Below are 18,386 nucleotides of genomic sequence, written 5' to 3'. Positions count from 1 at the left end.
TGCATGAAGTATTTTTGTTACATAAAATAGTATTCTTTTAAACCTCTCGCTCTAATGTTTTAGAATATAGTCATATTTTGGTACAGAACTGTGCAGCGGTGTTAAGATTTTTTACATTTATTAATTTTTAAACGCATTTATAAAATCATTAGTATAATTTATTACGAGATAATTTTTGTAAAATATTCACGATAAAAAATTATATTGATAATCTCTGTGATCCCAAATTTGACAAGAATTAGGCATTTTATTATTCAAAAAATCGGCAAGATTAACACATTTGAAGATGATTTTAAAGATATTTATTACAAGCTATGTCCTTGACCATTCAAGTGTGATAAACATCTTATGAATAATGATTGCTTTATAATAATTATTGACCTAAGAAGAAGGTGGTGTTTTTTTGAAATACGCCATTTCTTTTGTCATTCCCTAGTAGTTAAACTACAACATACGGCCGTAGCCATAAAATGACAAACTATAATTAAAGTAGGGAGTAAAATTATGTTAACGCGCGTGTTTGAACATGTACCTAACCGAATTTTTTTTTATTTTTTTTTTAAACGGTACATGTTCAAACACGCGCGTCAATATCATTTTACTCCCTACTTCAATTAGAGTTTGTCAATTTATGGCTACGGCCGTATGTTGTAGCTTAACCACTAGGGAATGACAAAAGAAATGGCGTATTTCAAAAAAACACTACCTTATTCTTAGGTCAATAATTATTATAAAGCAATCATTATTCATAAGATGTTTATCACACTTGAATGGTCAAGGACATAGCTTATAATAAATATCTTTAGAATCATCTTGATATGTGTTAATCTTGCCGATTTTTTGAATAATAAAATGCCTAATTCTTGTCAAATTTGGGATCACAGAGATTATCAATATAATTTTTTATCGTGAATATTTTACAAAAATTATCTCGTAATAAATTATACTAATGATTTTATAAATGCGTTTAAAAATTAATAAATGTAAAAAATCTTAACACCACTGCACAGTTATGTACCGAAATATGACTATATTCTAAAACATTAGAGCGAGAGGTTTAAAAGAATACTATTTTATGTAACAAAAATACTTCATGCAGTTATTAAATGTTTAAAATAACTATAAAGGATAATAAGGCTTCAAAATTATATAAATAGATCATCTACAACGTTTAAGGAGTTTCCAGGATCATGGTTTGAATATACAATAAAAACTCAATTTTGACCTTCGACGAGCATGTCCCCCCTTAATGAACATGTATATTTAAAAAAAAGTAATAGAGTCGTCTATTATTTAAATAAATTATTCGGAGTATGTGGGTCTATACATAATGGGTATTATATTATTAACTAATATTTTTACATGAGAAGCTTGTCAGTCATTCACCTAAGCCCTAATCTATTGAGTTCTTGCGCTAGATCAAACATACATTAAATGATTAAACAAACAAAAATTTTCTGTCAACTACCAACTAGGGTCCTTACTTAGGCAATCGATTCATATAACTTTTGTTCATTTTCTGATTTCTGATCTTTATATTCAATTTTTCGAGAGCTTTAGATAGAATATCATATTTTTTAAAGAAATAAACACTCTATGCTCTTATACAATAAGACCCTTCTATGAAAATTAGTACTTTGTGTTATTATTATAATTAGTGCCGCAACTTTGTACCCATCTATAAAACCTCATTTTTAGTATTTAGTCTCATACATTCTTTGATACTTCATTTTATATAACTTATCCACAGATTATTAAAAAAATCTATAGCCTGAGTGGCGTCTATTGATATTTATTTAAAGCTTGTTTTGACAGATATAACTATAATGCTATATACATTATATACCTAGTTAACATGACATGTATTGAAAAATATCGACTTTTTATAACAAATTGCATCTCAAAGGCATGTCAATAAACAATTCGACTTCAAAAGTAGCAATATGTTGACGGTATTAATAATTTCACTATTCGTATTATTAAAATAGTTTAAATAAAATTACTATTTAGTTAAAAAAAAATTCCTTCACTGGCAATATTATCCAAACAACTGTAGCTTTAACTGTCTTTTGTTTCTATTCATATGAATATTTTATATTTCAGATCGATTTCGACCTAACTGTAATAATATATAAAAGCAAATATGAAATTGAAACAATATTTTCTATTATTTAGTATTCAAATACATCGGTATTATTTTTACTACGATATGTTGTTGATTTGAATTCATTTAAAAATCTACTATAGCTATATAATTCTCATATGCCTGTTTGTCAAAGGATTATACGACCGTACTAAGAAATGAAATTTCAATAATTGTGAAATTTTCTATGTATTATCTATATATATAAAAGAAAGTCGGGTTAGTTACACCATTTATAACTCGAGAACGGCTAGACCGATTTTTACGATCTTTGATTTGTTAAATTTCCCTCAGCCCCGAATAGCAGAATAACTATTAAAACATCGGAAAATTTACGGAAAAGAAAATTATGAATAAAATTAATTTTTCATACATTTTGTATCGAACGGCTTTTGACTGATATCAATGGATTTAAACGATGGATCTCGCGCATACGAAAACAAAAGAAAATCACAAAAAAATTAAATCCGTATACAACGCCATTTCTGATACATGACAGAAACAAGAAACAAACAAACAAAAGAAAGTATGAACATGGCGTTTTTGACAGTTGATTCAGTTCAGCCTCAGATAATACCAAAAGACTTTGTTATAGACAAATAGCGATCTTGATCGTGATTTTCAAACGATAAGTTGCCTTCTAAAATGTTCACTTCCTGAGGTTATGAAATTTCGCGTATCGATAATTGCTTCATTATGTAATTTTGAATTGTGTGATTAATTTTCCAACCAGTCCAACGGAAAAAGAAATTATAAAGAACATTCATTTTCTTATAGATTTCGTATGGAACGGCTTTTTTGATGATGTCTATTGATGATATAGAACTGATTGACTGATTTCGATGAATTTTTTTTTGTTCGTAGTAAGAAAATCACAAAAAAATCCGTATACACCGCCATCTCTGATACATGAGTATTGCAATTCAGTAAAGTACATCAAATATATCTGCAAATATGTCACCAAAGGCAGCGATATTGTGGTTTTTGGCGTTCAAACTCCCAATACCAACGATGAAATCACGCACTATCAAGTTTGTCGATATGTGAGCTGCAATGAAGCGGTTTGGCGTATTTTCTCATTCCCCATTCATGAACGTCATCCCACTGGTGTACATTTGGCGGTGCATCTAGAGAATGATCAATGAGTTTATTTTAATGCATCGAATGTTGCTCAACGTGCTGTGACACCTCCAGCGACAACATTGACCAGTTTCTTTTCAATTTGTCAAAGCGATTCGTTTGCACGAACGTTGTTCTACTCTGAGACGCCACGTTATTACACTTGGAACGCTTCATCGAAGAAATTTCAACGTCGTAAGCAAGGCGATGCGGTTCCTGATCATCCGGATGTGCATTCTAATGATGCTCTTGGTCGCATTTACACAGTTCATCCGAAGTATGACGAATGCTTCTACTTGCGGTTGTTGATGGCAAATGTTCGTAGGCCGACATAATTTGAATCACTTCGAACTGTCAATGGTGTAGTGTGTCCAACATTTTGTGTTGCATGTCAACAGCTCAATTTGCTTGAAAACGATATTCATTGGGACATGAAAATCGCTGTAGCAATTGTTTCTGCATCTCCAAGTCAGATACGCACATTATTTGCTATCATTATTTCGACATGCTTCCCATCAAATCCACCTGAACTGTGGAACAAGTACAAGGGTGACATGTCAGAAGACATTTTACATCGAATTCGTGTCAGTTCAGAGATTCCCGATCTCGAAGTGAATGAGAAGATACATAACCAGGCTTTGCTTTTGATCAAAGACATGTGTTATCTCATGTGCGGCAGTTTGTTATTCAAGTTAGGAATGCCAACGCCACATCGTGGAATGAATGACGCTTTTAATCGAGAATTGGAACGTGAGCGTGAATATGATCGAGATGCATTGAACCTGTTGGTTCGATCGAATGTACCAATGTTGAACCCCCAACAGAAGAAAGTGTACGATACGTTATTGAAGGCAATTGATGATGGACATGGTGGTTTATTTTTCCTCGATGCGCCTGGTGGAACTGGGAAGACATTTCTCATGTCATTGATTTTGGCCACTGTTCCTGCGAGATCCGAAATTTCTGTAGCAGTTGCTTCTTCTGGGATAGCGGCCACGTTGTTAAAAGGATGCCGAACGGCTCATTCAGCGTTGAAATTCCCGTTAAACCTTCAAATGACTGAAACACCGACAAGCAGTAATGCGAAACACTCAGCAATGGCCAAAGTTTTGGTAGCAAGTAAAAACATCACCTGGGATGAATGCACAATGGCGCACAAATGCGCATTGGCAGCACTCAATCGAACTATGAAAGATCTGCGCAATTACTCAAGATGTTTTGGTGGCGCAATGATTCTACTATCTGGCAATTTCCGCCAAACACTACCAGTCATTCCAAGATCGACCGCTGCCGATGAAATGAACGCTTGCCTCAAATCATAGACTCTGTGGCGCTATGTGAAGAAACTTCAGCTGACGACAAACATGCGAGTTGCATTGCTAAACGATCCATCTGCCGAAAAGCAATTGCTGACTATCGGTAACTGCCGTGTTCCTGTCGACGAATCGAACGGATTTATTTCGTTTCCGCTGAATTGTTGAAATTTCGTCTCAGCGAAGGATGACCTCATCAACAAAGTGTTCCCGAACGTCATTGCTAACCACAAAAATTACAATTGATTGAGTGAACGAGCAATTTTTGCGGCAAAGAACAAAGATGTGGATCACTTAAACTTCACAATTCAAAATCAAATCGTTGGTGCAATGCATTCCTTTAAATCTATCAACTGTGTAATAAACGAAGACGAAGCAACCAACCATCCAAATGAATTTTTAAACTTATTGGATCTGCCTGGCTTGCCACCGCACAATTTACAACTGAAGATTGACTTGGTAGTTATCATGCTTCGAAATCTGAACCAACCAAAACTATGTAATCTATTTCATTTTGATTTGATTTTTGCACATTTATTGAACTTAATTCATTTTGAGTATTTTAATTCAGCTAATAAGTTTACACAAGATTATTGATTCTGAGGCGGTACAAAGTTCGCCGGGTCAGCTAGCTTAATATAAGTACGATTTGTGTTTAATTAAGTCTTTTTTATGGCAACACTCTTAAATTAATAACTCTCATTTGAGTATGTGCGAGTAGCAGAAAAGCATTTATATGAGTAATATTTTATAATTTGTATTCATTTATTCTTTTAGTTTCCTCGTAGAAAATTTAAACACTCAATTATGTTTTTCACAATTTATGAATATTAAAAGAGTAAATATATATTTCATGTACTTTAACGGTCAACATTTAAGAATTTGATGTATTTATAAATCTAAGCATCAACAAAGAATACAGGGAATAAAAATAATGCACTTTATTCTGTCAACCTGGTAAACAAAATATTGCAGTTATCTTCCAAAATGATTAGTTAATTCCACGCTTCAATGAAATGACGTTTTACCAAATATAGTATATGAACGTTTAATTCAAAGCACAATCTAAGTATTGACAAGAGAGTAACCGAAAAAGTACTATAATCACGGATATTTTATATATCATTATATATTAATGAATTATACACTTTTGTGCTATTGTTATTATATGATCATTAAATTTTAATTCATATGAAAAGATATGGCATAATATTACCATACATACACATATTTTCAATTCTTCTTTTTTTTTTCATTTTCATTTTAGTCTTCATATAGCCCATTTTTCCAACCTTTGTATGGAACGTTCGCTCCAAAAACAAACTACCTACCTACTTTACTAGATGACTAGATTAAACTAGATTAGAAACAATGTATGAAAACGGTTTTTTTTTGAGAAGATAAAAAAATTTCTTACACAATCCAGTCTTAAAATATACAAATAATTCAGGACATGCAAAGTAGTAAAGTAAGTAGTATTGATTGATTTTATGATGTTAGTAAAATAAATAATAGTAATAAAAAAACATAATATAACGAAAAGGAAACAAAATATTTAAAAAAAAAAACTGTTCCAAAGTGACGATGCGACGAAATGAGGTTTTTTAAATTTTGAAAAGTTATCGGTCCAAGCTGTCAAAAAGTGCGAATTTGTACAAGGTCATTTTTGTGCAATGTGAGTGAGGTATATACCTGACGTATCGTTTTGTCGCAGCATAAGATCAGTGTTGGGCTTGGAGCGTGAGGGCGGCAGGTCGGCGGACGCAGGCTGCGACTTCCCGTCCCCGGGGCTGTTCGCGGCCCCCCCCGGCCCGGTGCCGAGTCCCGGCGCAGAGGCCACGGGGCCTGCCGCCGCCTCTCCGCCGCGCGGGGGCGGGGAGTTCGCGCGCGTCGTATTCCGCCTACCTGCAACAACATTGCACAAATTCACTCTTTCAGGGGGCGACAGCGTCATGCACGTGATTTATGACGACCGGCAGCACTTGCAACGGTCATGTTTCATTTCGAGAACTATGTTTCAATAAAGGAATCCGCAGAGAGGACCATTGATTGATTTTTTTCATGCAATCGTCACATTGAAAAAAATATATTTTTGTTTCTATAAAAAATTACACTGAATATAAGGCTTAAAATACAATAATGTGAAAAAAACGATGCTTAAGGGGGCTTATAAAAATTTTAATTTATGTTTTCGAAAAATATTGATAATTATTATCATTTCATATCAACGATAATTATTATCATTAACAATATATTTCTATAAATTTCTTGTTAAATAAAGATAAATTAGATTGTTTGTTATTGATATTAGTAAAATCGTGTTATAAGATATTTTGATAAAATAGTTACGCATTATTGTTTAACTTATACGCTTGTATTATATTATAATAAATAGTCTGTTGAAGTTTAGAATTGAATGTGCTGTTTTGATTGTTTATAAAATATATACTCGGATATGCAATATTTGGCGTTTTTTTTGTTATTGACGATATAAGATTTTTTTCACAGGAGTACATAATATATTTTTATTATTTAGCTACTTATATTAAATGCATGCACGTAAATAAACATTCAATATTTAGATAAGTGTATTATTGATATTTTAACATGCACACATACAAAATAATAAAACCGAGTGATAGCGATTTGTTTTTATACGAAAATGATTTTCCCGCTGTTATTGTAATTAATTAATTTATTAGTATCCTATTAGAGGTTGAAATACACGTGGTGGAATAGATAAAAGAAAAAAAATCAGTACTATTATGAAAACATATTATTAAAATCATATTAAAATATTAGTATATTAATAAATAATAATAATTTAAAAAAATAACCGATGCGTTTAATTGTGTATTCGCAATAAATTTGATTTTAATCTGCCTCTAAAATATATTGGACAACCAAGTCAATATAGTCAACTTTCAACTTTCACTAATACAATGTAATATACCTACCTCTAAAAAGAGTTTTAAACTATAAAACGATACACAATAAAATATGATTGTAATAGAAATACGTTAATGTACCTACATAACTATTTGTTTCATTTCAGCGAAGTGGTCGAAAATGATTTGTTCAGTTATTCTTTGCAATTTATTGTTCTTACAATAGGGTTTTTTTCTATAATCAATCTATCACAATAATATACCTATCCATAGGATTTATTTATATGGCCTTCAAGTTATCTTTTTAATGAAATGTCAAAATAAATATGTGCCTGTTTGTGACGCACCATTAAATTCGTGATTTGCTGTCGATATTTTTGACGAAAAGCTCTCGGCTTTATTTCGTAAATTTTATTTATTGTTTCACATTGACAACGAAAACAATTAAAATGGTTATAACTACAGATAAATTACTTACTTAACCGAAGTTTCTCGTTAAAAATGTGAAATTTTTATGGGCATTGGGTAGGTAATTCTAATTATATACATCGACAGAATTACATAAATCTATAGGTTGGCTCTGTTATAACTTACTAACAGTTTTATAATAAAATATTAAAAAATAAAAATGAGTAATTACTATTTAAAATAGGTACATTATCGAGAAAAAAGTCTTTCCGAAGATAATAATTATTAATCTCGATATTGAAAATAAAATAATATGAGGAATTGTCTACACTATGTATATCAGAGATCTCCAAACTCTTTATTTTACCGTCCCTTTTTATGAAAAAAAAACTTCTTAACGCCCCTTTTGAAATATATTTTCTTTAATCGAACAAAACAATAGTAACAAAATTTATGATTTTTATAAACATAACTACAAATTTCTACATAATATACAACGTAGAAACGTACTGCACATAATAAATAAAGATGTTATTATAAATTAGATGCCCCGATGCTTAAAATAAAAAAAAATATATTGAAATCAAGAATAGTAAGATTCACATTAAACACAGACTATTTCGAGAAACGAAACAAGTCGAAAAAACAAACGCTTTGCTTATAAGTGACTAAATAAATCCATTATTTAAATATTCAATATCATATTGTCTATAGTTTTCTTAGGTTCGGTGAAAAAATACATTAGGTAGATACTTGCTAGTTTTTACAGCATTGGAGCAAATTACAGCAAAAATGAAAAATGGGTAGATGGAAAGGTTTTTTTATGAAATTAAAATGCAATTATTTGTATGTTGTGTGTTTATTTGGAAAATATGGTAATAACTACCAAATAACTGTATGTTTTTTCAAAAATTTTTTTTTTTTTTTGTTTCCATCGTCTCCTTATTTATATTTAACACCTCCCAATTGATTACAATGCTATTATCGTCTCCCCGGAACGTTCCAGCAGATGCAATGACGCTTACTTTGAGAAACACTGAATTGTAAATGCTATGGAATAAAAAAAATAGTCAGTGAATAAAGATAAAATTGTAGATAATTATAATTACTTCTTAGTTAAGCTAGAATTTACTTGCTGAGAATTCAATTTATATTAGATTGATAGTTATTATTTTTAAATGTAATCTTTTAATGTTTTTGGTAATAAAGGAGATGTGAACTTGTAATTTCATTGTTATGGTCTGAGACATATAAAAATATACGTCAAGTAATGTAGAAATACTTACGTCAACATAATTCTTTTTAGACTTTTGTAAGCGTGTAGAAAATAATATTTAATCGCATCGTAACATTACGTACGGACTAAGTCGTATATCTTTCAGGTCTGTGTTCTAATAAATGAAACGAACATCCACTACTAAGAGCATTAGAATTTATTGGAGGAAATAAAGGCTCTTTAAATTACATGCAATTCCTTTTCAACTGTTTGCCGTATGTTCTATGTTCTGCTATCAACTGACAAGTGGCTTCATGGAAGCTAGTCTATGAGTGAGGCACAAAAAGTCCTTTAGCTACTGATTACAGTACAATGCAATTCATCAGTGACATTCTTAGGAACAAGCAAGCTTAGTATAGAGTTACAACCACAATGTAGTTACATAATATCTATATCTCATCGTACACATTGTATAATTCCAGTGTCGCCTGTCAATTTGTATACAGATTCTGACATTCAAAATACTATAAAATAAACTAATAACAAAATAATAAAGTATTTCAATTTTTATTTAATGAATAGTATTTAAACGATTTGACAATAATATAACATTCTTTTTGAACATACAAAAGTTGAAAACACCCAAAGACATACCTATACAACTGCTAAAAAAATCTTTTGACAAAAATACGACGCCCAGCAGGACTCGAATCCGCGTTCACTGGATTTGCGTCGATGTGCTTTATCAATTATTGAGCAGTCGGCTTTTGTGTTTTAAATCATCACATACCTTAATTACTAACCAATTATAACAAAATAAGGATAACATATTTTTATAGGTTTTTAGATAATTTGTTTTATCTCAATATTATCAGGGCTTGAAATGCACCGGAGAGTCATCCCGGTTCATAAAACCTCTAAAATTATCAATTGTGTTACGTGGACCGAAATAGAGTCTGAGATCTGAACTAAATTGACCATATGTGTGAATTATTCGTTGAATAAAAGAAATGTTTTATTAAAATGAGATAATATGTTAAATCGGAGGTTTCTGTATTTAATTATTGTAGTTTACCCGAGAGACTGGTATAAAATCTGTATTTAATTTATTTACGGTAAAATTCTAGTTAAAATAGTCCTACTCGAGATATATAATATATTATATGGGGGTATATAGAACATATTTTAAACTATGTGAAACAGAAAATACAAAAAAGATATATTAACAAACTATTTCCACTACCTTATTTAACAGCTAAAGACAATAATTATGTTGTTAACGATTAATAATTATTATGTCCATGAGCTGTTAAAATAAAATAAAATATTTTAAAAATATATATTTCAGAAAAAAATACGAACAGAATGAAAATAGGACTACTTTTTTGTGACTGTGTCGTCAGAGAAACTTTAGAATGGAATCTGGAATGAAATGGGAATACTGATAATAAAAAAGAGAGTAAAACAGAACGAAGCCTATGACACAGCCGTCAGTGGACTTGACATAAGGGTATTAAGTCTTTATGTTGCGGTGTTGGAATTTACAAGTATTAACTCAAATTTGCTAAATCCGTGGGCACTGTCATATTATAATGTAATATGTTTAGAAAAGGGTTAAATCGTCATAAAGTTTGTAAAAAAAAAGCTCATGTGGACACGATTCATTTGTATTCAAAACTACTATCGCCGATCCGGAAGCTTTTTGACTCAGTGTATATTATTATAATATTCTTGTAATTCAGTACAATCCATTTATTTTTTTATTATTTTATACTTTTTACAATAGAAAATAACATACCTAGAATATTCATATTTATATCAATACAAAATATATCTTGGTTTATTTAAAAATCGCCTATATTATTTTTATTTGTAGAATTTAGTAAAATACCTCGTTGACAGAAAAAATACGATTATAAAAATAAGATCGCTATTATAAAGTACTTATATTTAAAAAGCGTAGTGGACTTCAAATCCAGCGTCCCACATAAATCTCATGTTGTTTTTTTTTCTGTGTGTTGTACCTATCCGTTTAGAATTATTTTGCTTAACTCATTAAGTGCTAACATCGCGACTGGCGCGTTTGGAGTACTTGGCCATTAGATATAATTAACGTGTTATTTAAATGTGGTAATTAAAAGGTCAGCAGTGATTGTGTAAATATTGTTGCAATTAAATCACGAGACCAAATTTTTGGACAATATAATAATATAATGACGATTTTTTAGTTGGATGAATATTAATTATTGTGTATTATTTAACGTTACAATTATAGTAATATTAAATTTATATTGTCTGTCAAAACAGTTGATGAGTTTACTAATTAATGGTAACACACTATCTACATTGATACTAAACTAATTTATTTTAAATTGTACAAATTATACAAACATAACGCTGTTTTGTCTAGTTTACTAGTATCAGTGATACATATAGGTCTAAGCTTGTTATTTGATAGGTAAACTATACTTGTCATACTCCTTCTGTCTAACCTTCGTCACACAAACAAAATGTGAGCAGACATGTAACTTAAAACTGCGACTTGCTAGAAATTGAATCAGCCCTTACCATACAAATGGTCAAATGGGTAAAGGTATCTTTAATACAATGAGACGTCTTTTAGGTAAGTAATATATTAATTATTATTAAAGACATGAAACTGGCATATTTACTTGAAGTACTGTTTCTGTATAATTTTTTACGAATTATTTACTATATTGACGATTAGGATCGAACTAAGTATTGTATCTTTATTTCTATTATAAAAAAAAACGATACTTTAGAATTTATCCGAGCAACATTAAATTTCTTTACTTGTATTTAAGTAGTGAATAAACTAAAAAAGATTACGTATATATATGTATAAATAAAAATATAGTGCATACCTTCTTTATTGGCATTACTTTTCATTTCTGTCGCCTTGGGTGATGAAGATGGCATTGGAATTTCTGTAATAAAAATGAAAATAAATATTAACATTCTATAATAATTATTTATTACTTAGGTATATAAAAATAAATTATAAGTTTTAAAAAAAAATACTAACCGTATAGTCTAATGGAGCCTTCTGTCTCTCCAAGTGAGTTTTTTGATATGCATCTGTAATTTCCAAAATCTCCAGACTGTAGGTGTCGAACCGTCAATTTCATATGAGCTCTGTAACAAACAAATAATATTTAAGTGAAATAAATAAAATATTAATCATACAATATAAATCAATAATAATTTTGTTTTTATTATTGATTAATTTATATAGTGGGAACTATGACATAATAATATGTTTACGAATGATATAAATGGCCAGACATATTCTTAATGGCATATCATTAAGTACCATATACATAAATTATGATATAAATCAGAAAAAATACGAAAAGTTCATTAGATACTGTTATTTTTATAATGTATCTTTTTATATCTAATATAATTCAAGACACTTCTTATCGATTTTTAAAGCAATATTTAATATTGATAATAAATAAATGAATAACTAGGACGTAACTTTATTCTATTCAATAAAATGAATAACTTCTGAAAAGTTTAGTATCGTTGCAGATTTTTTCTACCACCAATGAAAAGAAATAAGAATGTCCTGGTACCGTAAATTTCATTTTTAATGAATGCTTTCAATATATGAGATTTGAAAGAAAACTTTTAGCAATGAAAATCAAATGAAAGTCCTTTTTAAGCTTTGTTCAATATAACCTATGGGAACATTATTTAACCTTTTGTAATTGCTCACAAAACTCAAATCAAACTTCACCCACCCCGTTTGATATAACCCCTGCTATTGATCTTAAACTTTGCAATGAAATTGAATTTACGTAAACATTCAAAAAATAATTTTTAAGCAAACAGGCTGACAAAATATTACAAGGGTCGTGGGTATTAGCGCGGTGTTTGCATACCTCTTTTACATTGTGTTTTATAGACGTTGAAATTTTTCAACTAATAAAAATGAAAATTCATAGAACACAGACGCTCATTATTTATATGGAGAATACCGTTGGACAAGGTTAATTTGGAAAAGAGTTTTTTAAACTATAACCATTTTTAATATTCTCAAAAAATTAAAGGGTCTGTTATATGGTTTTTTTTATATCTGAAATTGCCTGAATATTCAAATAAAATAGTGCTATTAAGGTGATAATTAAAAAAGGTTAGATAGCTGAAAACGTGAGATTTATTTAGTTATACAATTTTAGTATGCGTTTGTTTTAAAGTATTTGTAATATCAAATAAATCGAAGCTTTAATATTCTTTTTTTTTAAAAGAGGTATTACTAAAAAATATTTCATTATTAATAGTTATCCGGATTAAGTAATTGCAAGTCAAATAAAAAGCCTGCTATCATAAGTAACAAAAAGAATAATACATAATAGAGAAACACGCATCTTTATAAAATGTGTTAAAGAATTTATTATGAATATCGCCATTTCGGTGGAAATATAAAAAGTATTCGAAAACACGAGTTACCAATATTTCTCGTAACGAGTAGGTATTAATTTGTTTCATATAAAATCAATTGCCTTATAAAGGATAATGTTTTTTATTCGTGTTATTTGGTAATTAAAATTATTGTTTGTGGTAAATAAAATATTTGTAGAACAATTTAAGTTACATACGTAGGGTAGGTATAAATTATTTATCTTAAAATCGTAGATACAGATTTATCTGATACAAGATATTATGTGCCTTAATGATTTTCTTATGGAGCTGTAAAAAGACTTTTTTTATAGAAAAACGCGGTAGAAAAAAACACATAGTACGTAACGAAAAAGAAGTGAATACTCGCAAAGTGTTGTATACCTTTGATCTATTAATCATAAGAGGGTTTTAATATCCATCTCTTCCGGCGATCGTCCCCCGGGCCGAGCTAAGTTATCGCGTTGGAGGCTTATTGGATGGATCAAAATAAATAACGAGCGATACGAATCGAGGGTGGAAGGGGAGCGGACTGGGAAATGGCCACTCACTCTGGGGTCGGATTTTTTCCACGATTAAATCGTCAAATATTGAGGTGAAATTAACTACGGTTGCCACGCTCTACATATTGAATGTGAAGTAAAATTTAACTTGATTAAAATACCTGACGTAAAATAAAACATTGCAAAAATGAGCAGGACGATGTTATACTCATATAAAATTTAATTTGAGAAGTTGTTTATCAAGGAATGGTTATAATAATTTATAATTAAATGATTATATTAATTTCTAATGGATTTAAGTTTTGTACTATTCCATTTAAGTCGTTTTTTGCGACCCGGGTTTCGCCTTTCGGCATCTTGGCGCCGTGTACACTCTCCAAAGGCAAACACACTTTGACAACGAACACTCTTAACTCTAGCTTATATAATAAATCAATACAATAAAGTAGGTAAAAACTCCATTACCTACATATCAAGTCAAAGGTCACAACAAAATACAATAACAAATTATGAATAGTTGAAGTGTCAGAAAAATAACTAATTTTACTAACCTTTTCAAATTACGTAAGTATTACTTCTTTTTAAGTGACAGACAGTAGAATGTAGTGTACTTATATGTAATGCCGGGTCTACACTGGCAACATTTCGCCGGCAACCTCGTTAAATTCTACGATAATTATCATACTTATCGTAAAATTTAACGAGGTTGCCGGCGACATGTTGACAGTGTGGACCCGGCATAATATTAACAGTATTTTGTATTATCCGTGAGCATATAATATAATTAGGTTACTCATTTGGATATCGTATTCAGTACATTGTATAAAGATATCAATAGAAAAATCATATTATTATTTTAACATAGCACTGTCTCGTATAACTTTCAAAGTACGTAAATTTCTTTTGCCTATTGTTTACCTGCCTCCAACTGGCAGACTTTATAATTGGTAGGTACCTAAAGTATTCAATACATGATACATTGCAATAAAGTGTGTGAGAAATAAAATTTAACTAACTTAAAATATTAACTGTAGATATATTAAAAATTCACAAATAAAGGAAATAGTGGAAGAATCTTGTTTGAATCACACTTTAAACTAATAATTTAAAAATATACTGATGTCAATATATTTCCCAATTATTGTGATGACTGAAAAGGTGTTTATTTTAAATATATTTGGTTTACATACTTACAAAATATGGCATGGAGGTGGTTTGGGATTTATCGTATAATTTTTAAAAGTAAACCGATAGTTTTTAATTATCTTGTATTCATTCTAAAAATATATATTATATTATACTATATACTTACATATAATTTTAAAATTTTATGCATATCAGAAATTGTATAATATTTAAATAAACAGATACAAATTATATTATATTTTATTGAAAACGAATCTAAAGACACTTTAAATGTTTGGATTCCTTGTTTTCTGCATAAAATAACTGTGTTTATAGTTACTTTTTTTTAACAATTATAATATTAATAATTCTATTGACTATTAAAAAAACTTCTGTATGTATTAAATCATACACTACATGATTTTGTAAAGGAACACTTAAACAAATAAACGTTAAAATAAAGAATTCATATTTATTTTGCATAAATAAACCATTAGTTTTACAAAGTTGTACTGTTTTTGTTAACTAAACAATTTAATTAGGCCTTGTTGATGAAGCCGTTGATAAAAAAATAATGATGAATAGGTTTCATTGGAGTTCTTTTTTAAGTTGATTGTCGTTTCATAGCAATTTATTTCCTGTTTTATCTGACAGATGCCTCTAAATATTTTCATCAACATCGAAGTATTTTGTAAGAAAATTGGAGTTAGTATCTCTAGGGATGCGAACAATTCAATTTCTTTCTCAAGCACTTTTTTAAGCTTTGTATTTTTTCACACAAAAAATACATGCGAACGATTTTCAAGTAATTTTTCTTTCTTTCAAAAAAAAATCAAGTGTCAGGGGAAAAGGGTACAGAAAATACTTTTAAGTCAAAATAAATATTAAATTTCACACAATACTTCTATAATAAATCTAAAGTCTAAAACAACAATGAAATACTAATTTGGGTTCCTACAGTAACATAATAAAACCACTATATTGTTTTCAAAACTTCAGTAGGGACAATTCATAATTAACTAAAATTCAGGATCTAAATATTGATATATTTATTATAAATAAAACTCTAAAAAAATATTGAGTGAATTCATGTTTATGCGATTTATGTGACATAAATATGTATTTATTTATTAATTATAACTAACATATCAGGTAGGTATATCAAATTTTATGAAAATAATCTTCACGATATTTGTAGGGGGGGTCTTTATTCAATATCTGTTAGATAGGAATTTGAAAATAATTTACCTACAGATATTATAATATACTTACGCATATTAATGCCGAAAGGCAATATTATTTTCATTGCATTTATTTCAATTAAATTTGTGTAAATAAAATACCTAGATCAAAAAGAAGAAGAAATATATACGCATATGTAGGTTGACGGTGTCGGGTAGTAATTACACAAATAGTGTGTATATATATATATATTTTTTTAAATATTTGAATCTAAACCGTTGTTTTATAACTTCTTGCAAATATTGTTTAATTACTATATATAATTATACATATATAAGTAATAATTATGTAGAAACACATATCAAAATTTTTAAAATAATAATTCATACTTAAGCAACTTAAGCGTCGGACTATAGCGTCGTGGATCCCAAGTTCGAAGCCTGGATCTGGCAAGTATACATATTGTTTTTCAATTTTGTGTATGAGTTAGAGTATGGATCTAATAGGTTGAGCAAGTAGCTGACATCAATTTCTCGTAAAAACAAAAGTTAATACAAAACCTCCACTCTGTGGGGAGGCCCATATGATCTTATTAGGATCGGACATGGTTTAAAAAAGAAAATATCTATACTGTAAAGGGTTTATAGTTACCTATTGAGCGTAGGTATTTATTAATTCCAAAACTTCCAATTAACTAAACAGATAGTAGAGAGAAGTTTTCGAACTTTTTGTATTACAAACACAAAAAATGCATCAGTAGCCTGATGCTGAGTACCTCCGCTACACAGAAATACATTGGGACATGTATATGTCTGAGAGCAATTGAAGACACATATCCACATTCCAATGTACTTTCATGTGGCGGATGTACTCAGCATTTACTCACTAACCAAATATTTTTTCCAAAATTGATTTTTTTACCCAGTCTCTCAAAAGGTTACCGACCACTGATGTAGATAGTGTTTGTTACTTTTTAAAGTCATATTAGATAAAAGTTAAGTATATAGTTTGTGCGTTTTTATTTAAAAAAAAAAAAAAAACTTCTACATTAGCAAGACATTTTCATCTACAGCAGTAAACATTATAATTGTTTAGTCTAAGCAGGATTTGATGAATTAAAATACATATCAATAATAAAAAAAAATAATATAAATTACTTAATAATGTATGAAATACTAAAATTCTAATAATAAAATACAAAAAAAGTTGCATTTGCAGGGAATCGAACGCGAGACGTCCGCGTGGTAGGCTAGCATTCTACCACCGAACCATTCATAGATATCCGTGTTTGTTAAATATTTTTATAATACAAAAGAAAGAAAATAATTGTTCACCACAGCAACTCGGAATTTTATTTTTCATATTGTATACGTATTCACTTATTAACGTCTAAAGTGAATTAATAATTAAAATAAAACACATTAATACTAACATAAAATATAAAAATATTTGTCATAAGTGAGATCCAACCTACTACGCCTTGGCAAAATTATTGTACCTGTAACACAACTTAATTTCATAACTCTATTCCCAGTTGTGAAATTTGCAGTTGTTATAGGTACAGTAAAAATCATAGCTATGACAGTCCCGTGCTGTGGCACAAAGGTAACGCGTTCGGCTAGTAGCCGAAAGGTCAGTGGTTCGAATCCACTCGAGTGCGATTTATTTTTTCATCAGTGATGCCAACCGTACTATAATTATAGTACAATACTATAATTTAAATTTCGCGAAAAATGTAAAATACTATAGTTTTACACCAAATATGCCAAAATACTATAATTTCAAAGGATTCAAGACGTAAAATGTTCCTGTACTATATATTTTTCAGAAATACTATAATTTTTACACCTTTGTACTATAATCAGCATAGAAAAAGGTGGCAACACTGTCACCCATCCGAGTAGTATCCGCGCCCGATGGTGTTTAACTTCGGTGATCGGAAGAGAACGTTCGACCACTCGGCTGACAACATTCTATGTAACGCTGGATTTTGTGTCCACAATTTTAATATCATGGCCAGCAGTAAGACACATTTTCCAATACATGAGATTAAAAGTTTTATAA

The 18,386-nt window shown here is 29.8% G+C and overlaps 1 protein-coding gene across 3 annotated transcripts in view; it reads right to left on the bottom strand.

Moving 5' to 3' along the window:
• Positions 1–18,386, bottom strand: part of LOC147068210 (lachesin-like) — a 142,062-nt gene that overhangs the window by 8,295 nt on the left and 115,381 nt on the right. For 2 of the 3 annotated variants that reach the window (XM_085952656.1, XM_085952657.1), the window contains exons 8-10: positions 12,134–12,243; positions 11,973–12,035; positions 6,268–6,480 (exon numbers count right to left, since the gene is read on the bottom strand). In XM_085952656.1, the coding sequence (XP_085808782.1) occupies positions 6,268–6,480; positions 11,973–12,035; positions 12,134–12,243 (386 nt within the window). The remainder of the gene's footprint in view (positions 1–6,267; positions 6,481–11,972; positions 12,036–12,133; positions 12,244–18,386) is intronic. The other variant, XM_085952658.1, reaches the window with a different exon arrangement.

The sequence above is a fragment of the Rhyacophila brunnea genome, unplaced genomic scaffold (genome assembly GCF_057557595.1).
Source record: "Rhyacophila brunnea isolate RB1 unplaced genomic scaffold, BYU_Rbru_1.0 scaffold_3, whole genome shotgun sequence".
Classification (NCBI taxonomy): domain Eukaryota; kingdom Metazoa; phylum Arthropoda; class Insecta; order Trichoptera; family Rhyacophilidae; genus Rhyacophila; species Rhyacophila brunnea.
This window is presented reverse-complemented; position numbering and strand designations above follow the sequence as displayed.